Source organism: Xenopus laevis, chromosome 6L, assembly GCF_017654675.1.
Source record: "Xenopus laevis strain J_2021 chromosome 6L, Xenopus_laevis_v10.1, whole genome shotgun sequence".
NCBI classification, from domain to species: domain Eukaryota; kingdom Metazoa; phylum Chordata; class Amphibia; order Anura; family Pipidae; genus Xenopus; species Xenopus laevis.
In genome coordinates, this window is record NC_054381.1 from 73,871,824 (window position 1) to 73,886,760 (window position 14,937).

At 36.9% G+C, this 14,937-nt stretch overlaps 1 protein-coding gene across 1 annotated transcript in view; it reads right to left on the bottom strand.

The window, feature by feature from the left end:
* Positions 1-2,907: 2,907 nt before the first annotated feature.
* LOC100158299 (uncharacterized) overlaps positions 2,908-14,937 on the bottom strand; it is a gene marked incomplete at its 5' end in the record, with an annotated part of 45,384 nt that continues 33,354 nt past the window's right edge. Inside the window, 6 exon segments of the mRNA NM_001127755.1 lie at positions 2,908-3,156; positions 6,137-6,694; positions 7,859-8,050; positions 9,056-9,125; positions 9,283-9,339; positions 14,180-14,287. Coding sequence (NP_001121227.1) covers positions 3,101-3,156; positions 6,137-6,694; positions 7,859-8,050; positions 9,056-9,125; positions 9,283-9,339; positions 14,180-14,287 — 1,041 coding nt within the window. The 3' untranslated portion in view covers positions 2,908-3,100.

Genomic DNA, 14,937 nt, shown 5'->3' on the forward strand with positions numbered 1-14,937 from the left:
TATGGGGAAATGTAAAAGAAAATAGTCAAAAATACACATTTGCATATGAGCAAAAGTTCATATTTCATATATTTAAGACCTGCACAAAGGTGGCTTTTTTTTTTTTTTTTTTACACAAGTTCAGCGCACCAGTGCAAACTACAAAATGCAGGGTTTTTTTTCTACAGGCAGATGAATTGCTGAATACTTTAGTGATTTCACAAATGCTATATTAAATAGAAACAAAGGAAATAATGTACACATTTTGTTAAAATTGGGCATAGTTTTTCCATAACCAACTTTTACTACATTCCCCATTAGAGATATTTCAATTATTATTATAGGCATTGTAGCATGGACAAACACAAACATAAAACAAGTATATCAAAAGAATAATATATAGAACCAAAGTAAGCCAAAAAAAAAAAAAAATAGAATATTACACCAATTGGGAAAAATAGATTATTCTTTTACTTAATGAAGCAAAGGAATCTGGACTGATTATACCAGTTCAGTCTACTTTGATGAATTCTGAGCAAATGCTTGCAAGGAGCAGAGCAGAGGACCCACAGACGGAAGGGTGCCTTACATTAAAGGGATAATATCATGGGGAAAATTTTTTTTTTCAAAATGAATCAGTTAATAGTGCTGCTCCAGCAGAATTCTGCACTGGAATCCATTTTTCAAAAGAGCAAACAGATTTTTTTATATTCATTTTTGAAATCTGACATGGGGCTAGACATATTGTCAATTTCCCAGCTGCCCCAAGTCATGTGACTTGTGCTCTGATAAACTTCAATCACTCTTTACTGCTGTACTGCAAGTTAGAGTGATATCAACCCCCTCCCTTTTTTGCCCCAGCAGCCAAACAAAAGAACAATGGGAAGGTGACCAGATAGCAGCTCCCTAACACAAGATAACAGCTGCCTGGTAGATCTAAGAACAGCACTTAATAGTAAAAACCCATGTCCCACTGAGACACATTCAGTTACATTGAGAAGGAAAAACAGCAGCCTGCCAGAAAGCATTTCTCTCCTAAAGTGCAGGCACAAGTCACATGACTGGGGGCAGCTGGGAAATTGACAAAATGTCTAGCCCCATGTCAGATTTCAAAATTGAATATAAAAAAATCTGTTTGCTCTTTTGAGAAATGTATTTCAGGAAACATGTTTTCCAATGACCGGATCCCTTTAACTTCATATGTGAGCAGATGTTACTGGCAGGGTTATCATGCAGCATCACATACTGACTTGCAGCTAGTGAATCATGTTAATGCCATTATTGTCACCACACACAATGGTTAGGCCATTGACCACCAGGGTCGAACTAGGCTGGCAGGACACAGGGGAAAAATCCGGTGGGCCCTCTGCTCTTGGGGGCCATGCCAGCCCAGATCTGCACCCTGCGCTGCTGCTGCTTCTTCCTGCTGTGACCTCCCTTCTTCAGGCTGGTCACAGCCAAAAACAATGCACGTGCGGAGCTGACCCTGTTGGATATGTAACTGAAATCAGAGTTTACTATACATGGCTAATGGAAAAGCTGCAATTAGAGAAATTTTACAAATATGCACTGTAAAAGATGTGCTTGATATGATTATGTTTATTTTTCACCAATGGTAGACTGGTAAACACATAACTTCAAGGAAAATGTATAGTGTTGCAGCAAGCTTGGCTGTGTTTGTGTACAGGTTTAGGAAAAGCCTGATAAGTGGGTCTCTTGTGTGAATGTAGGAGAGCTGCTTAGCTATAGGTAGCAGTCTGATTAGGCAGCTAATGAGAAGCAAATAAAAGAGGTGTGAGAGGATGCCTCCTTGTGTTGAAAGAGGGTGTGAGCTACCTGGAGACCTCTTTGTGCTCGAGAAGGGTGAAAAACCCCGTGGACACCTCTTTTTGCTGGAGGAGGGTGGGGTGCTGCCAAAAGCTGGTGAATGAGTATCCCTGGAGGGGGAGTTAGAGAGGCTTAGGGAGAAGCCTGAATGTTCCAGAATGCAGGAGCTGCTCTGTATGGTGAGAACCGCCTGAGAGGGGAAAAGGTGAATGAGGGATGGTTAAAAACTGATGAACTGTCCCTGTGTTTTTGCTCTTGATCTTCTGCTGACCTGACTACCATTGCTAAATTCCTCCAAAAAACTACTTGTACAGGTAGCCAGCTTGTCACATATGGTGTTCTGATGCAGGCAGAAAGGACAGGCAAACACTATTTTCACAAGACTTTTACCAACATAAACTCATAGGCACACATTTCATCAGTGTTTCACTATCACACATACCCCTTTTCCCCTCTCTGGGGTTCTCATCATACAAAGCAGCTCCTGCACTCTGGAACTTTCAGGCTTCTCCCTAAGCCTCTAACTCTCCCCTCCAGGGATACTCATTCACCATCTTCTGGCAGCACCACACCTAGGGGCAATACCCTCCTCCAATACAAGGAGGGATCTCTTTTATTTGCAGCTCACCTGCAGCCAAACCAGTCAGATACCTGTAGCTGAACTGTTGAAAAACCATAAATGGAGTATGGAATGGAGAGCCCACCCTGATCTCCATTACTCCAGTAACCAATTCATCCATCTTTTCCTGAACCGGTACACAAACAAATCCATGTTTGCTGCAACACTATACATTTTCCTTAGAGTTACTTGTTTACCAGTCTACCACTGGTGAAAAATACACATAATCATTAACATCTCAAGCACATCTCTTACAGCACTTAGAATATTACGTTTGATAAACAATGAATGCATTTTTATGTTCTCTCACTCTTAAAAAATTTAAAGGTGCAAGCATACAAAGTTTCATTCTAGGATTCAAAGCTGTCAAATAAGAACATTACAAAAGGTTTCTATTCTGCTAAACGCTAAAGGTTAAATATTGAATGAGGAATTCTAGGTAAATGACATAAAACAGAAAATTGAGAACTAAGCACTAAAAGTACTGAGTAAGAACTTTTATTTTTGTTACAGGCAAAACAGTTTATCAGGCTATTTACATATAATAAAGGAAGAAAAAAAATTAACTGTTTACTAGTAAACTGCAGCACACAGTTTCAAAAATCATAAGAAGGATCTAGGTGCTCATATGTAACAATCATTTGTATGATTTCTTCAGCTTTCATCAACTGGACATTAGTCTAATGCTCCCGCATGAAGGAGAACCTGAGCAAACATTTCAATATTCACTTCTGAAAAACAAAAGAGAAAACAATGAACATTAAAAATTGTTTAATGGCAGTTTTAAAACTGAATTGTAAACTAGCAGACTTTTGGGGGCACATTTACAAAGCTCGAGTGAAGGATTCGAATTAAAAAAACTCGAAGTGTTTTTTTGGCTACTTCGACCATCGAATGGGCTACTTCGACCTTCGACTACGACTTCGAATCGAACGATTCGAACTAAAAATCGTTCGACTATTCGACCATTCGATAATCGAAGTACTGTCTCTTTAAGAAAAACGTCGACCCCCTAGTTCGGCAGCTAAAAGCTACCGAACTCAATGTTAGCCTATGGGGAAGGTCCCCATAGGCTTGCCTGCGTTTTTTTTGATCGAAGGATATTCCTTCGATCGTTGGATTAAAATCCTTCGAATCGTTCGATTCGAAGGATTTAATCGTTCGATCGAACGAATAATCCTTCGATCGTTCGATCGCAGGATTTGCGCTAAATCGTTCGACTTCGATATTCGAAGTCGAACGATTTTAGTTCCTGGTTGAATATCGAGGGTTAATTAACCCTCGATATTCGACCCTTAGTAAATCTGCCCCTTAGGGTTATTTATTAAGGTTCAAGTTGTTTTTTCCATAAAAATTCGAGTTTTTTGAGGTTGTTTGGTCCAAAAAATAAAAAATAAATAAATAAAATCACATTTTCGGGTAAAAAAAATAACTTGAATTTTTCGAGATTTTTTTGTTAACAAAACTTGAATTTTTCGAGATTTATTACACCCCGACCCTATCTCGAATCTGAACCCCGATCTCGCTGGATCAAGTTTTTTTTCCATTTAAGTTTTTTCTTAAATTAGAAACCATTCGAGTTGTGAGTTTATTCAAGGTATAAAAAAAAAAAAAACTCTAAAATTCAGCCTTTGATAAATAACCCTTTTATCTGTAAAATACACACATACCATAAAAAAAGACTAGCACTCAATGCAAAACAAAGCAATTCTTATCTAGAATGTAACTTTGTCTCATCGCTTACAGATTTAAGTACACATAAAATGGCATATTATGTTGACTCAATTTTGTTAAAAGCTAACTTTGTATTTTCAACATACATATGTAATCATTGAAGTTAACTTATTAGCTTCCAGGACATGCTATTAAAGGGGTTGTTCACCTTTGAGTTAACTTTTAATATGATGTAGAGAGTAATATTCTGAAACAATTTGCAATTGGTCTTCATTTATTATTATTATTATTTGAGTTATTTAGCTTTTTATTCAGGAGCTCTTTAATTTGCATTATTATTGCATCTGGTTGCTAGGGTTCAAATTACCCTAGTAACCATACATTGATTTGAAGAAGATACTGGAATAGGAATGGGAGAGGACCTTATTAGAAAGAGGAGAAATACAAATTAGCAATAACAATAAATTTGTACACTTACAGAGCATTTGCTTTTTAGATTTGAAGCTGAAAAGAATCAGAGGGAGAAGGCAAATAATTATAAAACTATAAAAAATAAATAATGAAAACCTATTGAAATGTTGCTTAGAATTGTCCATTCTATTGCATACTAAAAGTTTACTTAATGATGAACCACCCTTTTAAGGAACATGAATCCAGGATCTGACTCAAACCCAACACCTTTGACGATATATGGATTTAAACAAATTGTTCATAATATAGTTCACCCCTGTGGTACTGCCATACAATTACACATACCGTATATACTCGAGTATAAGCCGTCCCGAGTATAAGCCGAGGTACCTAATTTTACCTCCAAAAACCGGGAAAGCTTATTGACTCGAGTATAAGCCTAGGGGGAGAAATGCAGCAGCTACTGGTAAGTTTCAATCAAAAAATTGAGGGTTCTTGCTCCCATTGGAGGTGCTGGCGTCTCATTTTTGGATGCCGGCGACTATTCTTGGGCGCGGCGACTATTCTTGGGCGCCGGCGACTATTCTTAGACGCCGGCGACCGTTTTTGCGCTTGACCCGAGTATAAGCCGAGGTAGAGTTTTCCAGCATATTTTGGGGGCTGAAAAACTCGGCTTATACTCGAGTATATACGGTACACCAAATTAAGCAGGAAGGAAGAAAACACGGTGCTGTTAAGGACAGACCATAGGGATGAACAAAAAAAAGAACCCACAATAATAATTTATGTAATTGAGCCCCTCATTTCCCACAATTTATCACGTGCATGGTCAACTGCTGCCTAACCCTAGTTCATATCTGTTATTATGTATTCTTCCAAGTGGATTCTCTTATTAAAAGGCACCAATCATTCCGATTTATTTTACCCGACCAGAGGTGCAGGCTAATAGGACCCGCACTCCAGTTGGCAGATACAATGGAACTTTTTTTTTTTTTTTTTTTAAATTGCCCCCACCAGCACAAGGTCACCGGCATTGGGAGAGAGCTCCTGGTGCGGGCTGCCGTGTGAAACCTGCTTATTATGCATATGCACGCTATGCAACATGGCAGCAATTTTTTTGAAAAAAAAAAAAAAAGTCTTTTATCCCCCGACATGAGTGCTGGCTCTATTAGGTGAAAAATTATGCAAGTAATGGCACTTTAAAGGGCTGGTTCACGTTTTAACTTTTAGTATATTATAGAATGGCTAATGCTAAACAACTTTTCTATTGGTCTTCATTATTTACTTTTTGTACAGTTTTTTTTTTTTCGGTCTTCTCCTTCAAACTCTTTCCAGCTTTCAAATGGGGGTCACTGACCCCAACTACAAAACAAATGCACTGTAGGGCTACAAATTTGATACTACCACTTTTAATTACTCATCTTTCTACTGCTATTCAAATCATTGAATGATTGCTAGGGTAATTTAGTAATCCCTAATAATCATCATAATAATAATCCCTAATAATCCAGCAAATTGGAGAGCCACTGAAGAAAAATAACCCAAAAATGACATTAGGTTAAAATAATGAAGAGAGACAAATTAGCTTGCACTTTTTTTTTTTTTTTTTTTAAAGATGATGCTTACCCTGAAGAGCTGGGTAAAATGGAGCAATGGTTTTAAGGATTTTAATGACTGTACTTAAATCCTTCCCTTTAAGGAGTTTAAGCAAGTCAGGGCTAAGTGTCTTTGACGTTTTCCCGCATGTATTGCTTGTGGCATCTGAAGGTTGCTCGCATGAGTTGCTGGTAGAAGAAGATGGGTCAGCATCAGCTGGTGCTAACTGACCATAGGAAAGCGAAGGATCCACAGTGTCTGACACGCTAGGTGTAACTGTAGCTGCTTCAGTATGAGAAACTTCAGTGTCCATAGGGTAATCACCTGAACAAAGTGAATGATGTGTAGAACTCAGCTGCTCTAATTTACGGTATGTGTCATACACTTTGTTTTCAGGTAAGATACCAGATGGAAATGGACAATAAGAGACCTCTGTAAAACATGGAGGCTGCGAAGAAGAATCTTCAGCAGCACAGCAGTGAGCTAGACCAGACACATTTGTGCTATCACCAGAATAGTACGATGTTGACGGGGAGTGGAGCAGTTCATCATATGTCCAGGATGCCTTCCTTTTTCGGCTTTTAGAACCTTAATTAATAAAAATGTAGGGTTAATACCATTAATATGTAAATACTAAACACTTTTTTTTTTAAAAAAATCTTTAGCTAACTATATAACCATATAAGGTGGGCAATATTGTTCTTCACAGTCAGGACAGTGAGGTTGTGGAATGCACTGCCGGGTGATGTTGTGATGTCTGATTCAGTTAATGCCTTTAAGAATGGCTTGGATGATTTTTATGGACAGACATAATATCAAAGGCTATTGTGATACTAAGCTCTATAGTTAGTATAGGTATGGGTATATAGAATTTAATTAAAAGTAGGGAGGGGTATGTGTATGGATGCTGGGTTTTCATTTGGAGGGGTTGAACTTGATGGACTTTGTCTTTTTTCAACCCAATTAACTATGTAACTATGTAAAGCCAACTAAACAAATATTTTTCAGGTAGACAAGCTGAGTTGTAATCACTTTTTAATGTCCCTAAGGGCAATGGCACAAGGCAAGATTTGTGACCCGTGATTTTACAGACGGGCTGCAGGCAACAAATCTCCTGAAAAAGCCTCTCAATAGCCGGTAATAGAAATCACTGGCGATATGTCCAACTGATCGCTAAATCACCCGAAGTTACCTCTGGAGAAAGCTTTGGGCGATTTAGGGTTTTAGCACACGGGCAGATTCAGGGAGATTTAGTTGCCGGACGACTAATCGCCCCTTCTTCGCGCAATCTCCCCTAACTGCCTTCCACCTGCTAAAATGAAAAATGGCCTACGGCAATGCACTCGGGGCGCTTCGATTTCCGTAGTCCCCGTAGTTGCCTCACGAGGAAACTTCGGGCGACTTTGGAAATCGAAGCGTCGCGAGTGCATTGCCGCAGGTGATTTTTATTTTAGCAGGCAGAAGGCACGGGGAAGGCAGTTTGGGGAGATTGCCCGAAGAAGAGGCGATTAGACGCCAGGCGACTAAATGTCTCCGAATCTGCCCGTTGGAATTGGCACTTAGCGATCAGTTGGACATACTGATGTCCAACAGCTTTTCTTCTCTCTCCCGGTTCCCTTTCCCTGCACCCAATTTCCCATCCCCAACAGACAATGTAATACTCCTCTTAGAGTAATTGCATAACTTTGACTAATAATTTAATGTTTTTAATGCAATTAAAATAATTGAATAGCAAATTGCTAATATTCTTACCCAGGCTAGTACTGTTTTGTGTTAAAATGGGTGCGGGAGGTAAAGCTTCAGGAGGAATGGATGCTTCTAGGACAAGCCGTTTGTCTTTTAATATCTGACTTGAAGCTTTTTTGTGTGGATCTTCATGTGTGTATATAGAAGAGGAAGATGGATTACTCTTATCCCAACAGGAACTTCTTTGGCCTCTATCACCTAACAATTAAACATAAGGTGAGATATAGATATTTAAAGGATTTCAACATGATGACCACAAACCAGAATAATGAGTACAAAGGACACGTGTCTTAATTGGCTCTGAAAGAAAGATCATATAATAACTTTCACATTCCTGCATATTATGTTTTTTTCTTCGGAAGTGGTAGGTAGAATGCTTCTATATTGATCACTCAAGTTTACTGTATAAATTTATACATAGTATATTTATGTGCTATACCTCAAAGTTAAGTAGAGCTAAAAGTGTTTGTCAAACTTTGCCAGTCTGCTGGCTACCATAAACCTATACATTTCAGGTATAGAAGCCCTTTCATAGTCATGCTATTTTCTCATAACAACCCCATGGCCTCAGTGCTTACATCGGTGGTCCACAAACAGTCTTGCTCTTCATCCTAGTGGGGCCCAAAGCAGTATAGCTTAGGTGGCATATACTAAATGCCAATTAAGGTGAGACGGAGTAACTACTCATTTGCTGTTTTAGTGTTCAGTGTTGATTGTTATAGTCACATTTTCATATATCTATAACCTATATACATAACCTTTATATTAATTAAGGGGGATCTGGTCAAATGCAGCAATTAGACAATAAGCTGATACCAATGAAGAAAAGTTCTATAAAAACCAAGTATTTTATTTTTTTCTTTTATGTAGCAATTAAAGGTATCAGGTAAACATCCTCCCTAGCAAAAACTTAACACAAAACCATTTTACAGTTGTAGTAATAATTGCCGTTTACTGATGTTACATTACATAGAATCACATTAGAAAATGATGTCCTTATGAAAACTACTGTACGTATATTTATGTTGATATCCTTGTATAAATATTCATTACTGTACATAAAGTATTTACAGCCTTTTGGGATAATGTGATAAAAAGTGCAACGTTTGCATACTTTGTGCCTTTTATTACATATGGGGATTTGTATTATAAGACCAAAACAAATGAATATCAAATGATTAATTTCTGCCTTTTGTCAAATACCTGAAGTTATTTTAGAGTTTCCCGAATCCTTTTCTCTGGCAGAATTACATGCAATGTCGTCCTCTTTAATCTAAATTAAAAAAAAATGTTGTGTTGTTGTTTAATACTCCCACTAGTTCCTGTATGTATGGCTTATGAACAAAAGACACATCAAATAGAATAAAATTCTTACTGTAAGTTGTTGCTTGCAGAATACAAATTCATAGAAATTTGAAGAAGAAACTTACTTGTTTATGTTTGCTGAGCTGATTGTGAACATTGCTTGTATTTTGTATATGCAGGAGCTGATAAAAGAAAAACATAACCACAGTTCAATTACACAAAGCTGTTTGAGTTTTCAATACAGTTAGCCAAAAATCTAATGCGCAGTTAGATCCAGTGCCTAGGGTGGTACAGGACCTAAATACATCCCTGGTCAACGACTTGATAGGGGGGACATGTGTTATAACTGTTCAGTTAGTTTGCTGAGCACGCAGGTTTGATTTAAAAGCAAACTTACTGAACAGTTATCTCTCATGTGGCACACCTTCAAGTAGGTGCCTAACAGGTTAGACAGATGCAAAGGAGGAAGATTATAAGCCCTGTTTATATTGAAAACATTTTTTATTTTGCACAGCCTACCCATTTACCCAGTTTTATTTTCACACTGAACAAAAGATAATGAACATAATACAAAACTTTTTGACATTGTTTAAGAAGCAGAATTCAAGTAATTGCCTAGCTCTTTTGAGCACAGGAGTGTCACTGCCTCAGGCAATCACAATTTAAATATGTTAGCTGTACTTGACATTATTATTAACTTTTACATGATAAATGGAGTAGGGCAATACACCAATTTATTCCTATTGATTCAGTATTGGTGTCAATACTACACTGCAAAAAACAAGCAGTGATGCGCCTGTATGGATTTAAATTGGGTAATCAGTAGCAGTTATTTAGACCCAAGCTACATTCACCATATAAATTCTGGTAGTAATGGCAAGGTTATAGTAGGTGGTTATAGTAGGTGGAACACCTTAAAAATAGTTTACGGATCTATCATCTAAGCTAAAGGTCTTCTAAGGTGCTTATTTCTGTACCTGGATTTGTGCCACGTCCAACTATACCCCTGAGCCTACGCCTGCGAATGTTGCAGGACTCCATAAAGATACATCATACAACAGTTCAAATGCAAAACAATGGCTTATCTAAATAAATTATACTTTTCTAGTAATATGTTCCAAAAACAAAAAAAATTAAAAATTAAAATCACCTTTGAGTAAAATTTTAGTATGTTATAGAACAGTCAATTCTAAACAACTTTGCAATTGGTCTTCATTATTTATTGTTATATTATACTTATATTATATTACATGCCTTTTTCTTCTGACTTTTTCCAGTTTTCAAAAAGGGGGTCACTGACCCCATCTAAAAACAAATGCACTGTAAGGCTACAAATTATACTTGCTACTTTCTATTCCTCAACCTTCTATTCAGGTTCTCTCTATTCATATTCCAGTTTATTATGCAAATAAATGCATGGTTGCTAGGGTAATTGCAAAGTGGAGAGCTGCTGAATAAAAAGTCAAATAAATTAAAAACTAACAAATAATAAAATGGAAATGAAAATTAAATTAAATAAATAATTAAATGGAAACCAATTACAAATTGTCTGCATCCGGAAACATTGTCTCCACTCGGGTGCAGCAGAAATGGCGGATATCAGAGCCGAAACATTTCAGACAAGGGGAGCAGCAACTCTTCTTTCCTAAAACAGCAACTTAACTTTCCATTTAGAACACTAAGACCCCTCTTCCACCTTAAAAGAAAACTATAGTTTTCTGTTAGAGACAGATGATGCATACAACTGCGGATTCCCTGCGGAGATCCTATCTTACCCCTGGATCAATGTTTCACGGGGTAACCCTTCCTTATGCTCCCCCAATCATTTATCATATGCATATAGTATATACGGTATATAGTACAGGTAAAGGGTCCGTTAGCCAGAAACCCGTTCTCCAGAAAGCTCCGAATTACAGAATGGCTCTCAAACTCCATTTTATCCAAATAATCCAAATCCAAAATAATCCAAAATTCCAGGCATATGGGTAAGTGGTAAATGGGATTTGGGTGGTGTTTTTTTTTTTTTACTAGCTGAATTTCCATAAATTTCCAAAATTGCCCAAAATTGTATACAACGGCAATGAACACTGTTTGAAAGAGCTTGTCACAGGACAGGTGTTTTTTAATATTCTTTGAGGTCAATGGAAAGCGATTTTAGTATTAAGTGTAGAAATTTAAAATGTTAGGCAGGAAAAAGGTGTGAAAGCAGTAACATCATCTTACTGGACACATAGGCATGTTCATAGAGTAGCAAAGTTAAGTAAAGACCTATTTGCAAAAGAATTTCAAAATTATATAGCTTTGTAAATAGTGGTGGCCCAGTGCACCAACATACAGGAAAAATTTAATCCCCATTATCAAGATTTCATCAATGTGCAATTTCATAAATTACCTTACAATGTTTTCTCTATGAGGTGATGCTATGAAAAAGGCATCCATATGGTTCCTCACTCATATAACTGTAGAGAGACATGCCACTTTCACTTTATTCTCTCCCACATACTGCATGCAGTGTGATGTTTAATACTGAAGTGCTCTTTTTTAAGTCTACACGGTTACCATCAACCCCCATTCACCATAGAACTGGCCATAACTATCCCTATAATAAAGCTTTGTGCATTAGGATATTTTAAATAATGCAATATTTTTTTAAAATGGAAACACAAATCCTACACAAAGACATAGATTATTTGCCAGATTCTGTATTTATTTCACACACTTTAGTTCCCTTAACTGGCTATTATATGCAGAAAATTTAAAGTAGCACTATGTTTAATAAGTGAATACATATACCATACTTAAACTTTTAATTATAGATGCCATAAATCTTAAAGGAATTCTGTCATGATTTTTATGGTGTAATTTCTATTACTAAAACACACTGTGTATATTGCAAATTGTTTATTCTACCATTTAAACAAATTAAAATACATGTTATTCTTGAACCAATAAAAGTATTTTTTTGTTGTAATATTAGTGTATAGGCAGCTATCTCTGATCTTTGTACCTGACCCTGTGTTTTCAGAAAAAGCCAGCACATAAAGGAACTGCTTTCAGATAAGCTATGTTTTCTCCTACTCAATGTACCTGGATGAGTTGTAGGCTCTGGTGTTTTCCTATTAAAGGAGAAGGAAAGGTAAAACCTAAGTAAGCCTTATCAGAAAGGTCCATCTAAATATACCAGTAAACCCCCAAAGCAGTGCTGCTCTGAGTCCCCTGTCAAAAGAAACACTGCATTTCTTTCCTTCTTTTGTGTACACATGGGCTTTTGTATCAGACTTCCTGCCTTCATTGCCCTGGGCAAGAGCATGCTCAGTTTGTTCCTCCCCCCCCCTTCTCTACTGTGATCTGAGCTCAGAGCAGGGAGAGACTCAGGCAGGAATTGATGTCACGCCATGTTAATACTGCAGCTCCTATCCTAAACAAACAGAGAACTTCTAGAGCTTTTTACTCAGGTATGGTAAAACATTCTACAGAATAAATATAGCATTCTAGCTTGCACTATTGCAGCTAATCTATTGTCAATAAAATGCCTCCGTAGCTTTCCTTCTCCTTTAAGTGCTATTCTCATATCTACCTCTAGGTGGGGCATGAGAGCATTTTTAGCAATGCAGGTATCAGGGTGCTGTTATCTTGTTACATTCCCATTGTTCTGTTGATAGGCTGTTGGGGGGGGAGGTATCACTCCAACTTGCAGTGCAGAACTAAAGAATGACCACACACGGGCAGATTTTGTCATAGGAAACGACAGGCTTTACCGTGATCTGATAAAATTGTCTACTTACCGTTATACTGATGGGGCGCAAACAATCTTATATTTCCAACAAAATAGTCCCAATGGTCGATGGGTCAGTATTAAAAATTTTCATCATGAAATGATGAAATCGTTCAACGGATCAGATTATAATAAAACGGCTGTTCACTGAGCTAGCCTTTTGCGAAAGTAAACAAAGGAACGGACGAATGGTCAAAAATACTGCCATCCAGAATCCAGACACTCGTCAAAGGCCATAGGAGGTGTCTAGAGGCAGTTACATTTGCAAAAGGAGGCTTAACTAAGCATTGATGTAATATCTCTGTTGCGGTGTCCAAATGTATGCACCCGTCTAATTTTGTTATGATGAATATTGCATATTTTCTGTAAATCCAATAAACTTTATGTCACTGCTGAAATACTACTGTTTCCATAAGGCAAGTTATATATTAAAAGGAAGTTGATACTTTGAAAGCTCAGCAAATTATAAACAAAACTCCAAAGAATTAAAAGGGGTTCCCAAACTTTTTCATATGACTGTACCATGTGATAGATTTTTTTCTTCAAATATCTGAAGAAATATTCTTCATATTAAGGGGCAGATTTATCAAAGGTTGAGGTGAATTTTCGAATGAAAAAAATTAGGATTTCGAGCTATTTTTTGTGTACTTCGACTAGGGAATAGTCCAAATTCGATTTGAATTTGAAAAAAAACTCGAAAATTAGAATATCGAAATTTATCATGTACTGTCTCTTTAAAAATGTAAAATCTAAAACCTGCTGAATTGCTGTTTTAGCCTATGGGGGACCGTCTAGAACCTGTTTGGAGTCAATTGGTGGACTTTGAAAAATTTGGGAAAAACTTCTAATCGAATTCGATCAAATGCACTATTCGAATTTGGCCAAATACAGACCTATTAGATCGAAAACAGATCGGTTGGTCTTTTGGAATTTGAATTTCGAAGTTTTTTCAATTCGAAACTTGACCCTTGATAAATATGCTCCTAACTGTGCAGCTGCAATAAAAAATAATTGAAGGCGAAAATACCACACTATATATTAAGGGTAGAACAGCAAATGTAAGCATACGTTAGACCCTAGAAGTGTGTGTTTCTTTTTATAAATCTCAAACATCAACTATAAAAGAAAAACATATATTCTTAGTACGTAAAGCTAGAAAGTTCCATAATTTCTAAACACTGGATACAGTCAAAATGCCATCTTCCCAACTAAGAAACATGACAGATATCACAAAAAAAAACACTTACATCTTCGCCTCCTGATTTTATGAAGTACCTCTCTAATAATTTATTCAAATGCTCTGTCAGATTCAGTACTTCATTTGCCTCTGTACGAGATGTTATCTTGAAACTCTCCTACAGTGACAAACACAAAAATAAACAAAAGTACAGTTGATGGCAGAAAAAGCTATTCAGTTGAAATTCAAGACTTTATTGTTCATCCAAATGCACAGCATAGGGCACTTGAAATAAATGTGGTTAGGAACTCAAATATGCTTTTGATACACTACACTTAATTCATCAATTCATATCAAAACATTAAAAAATCTCAACAGTGAATACTAAAACCACCATGCACATTCTTTTTCACAAATTGTCAATGTAATCATGTAAATTAAAATATGTTGTCCCAAAATTATTTACAAAGTGGCATTTATACTCTTTGTACCAGCTTAATACTATTCAATTATTACCATCAACATGCAGTTAAAAGGCAATGTTTATTTTTCAAACCCATATGTCCATGTATCTGAGCGACCATCGACATCCAGTTCTAGCTGGATTTTAAAAAAAGTGTGTTATAGTGATTAGCAGGATCGTTATTAGTTGTATCCAATAGTCCCCGGTTTCTTTAACTGTGAAAAATCAACTGTGCCTGGTTGGAGTAAGCCATACATATGTAGTGACTGTATTTTGCCTGAAGAATGGGCCTTTGTGCTCTGATACCTTGCAATTGTTACTTATTCAGTTAGCCAATAAAAGGTATCACCAAACTTTACATTTTG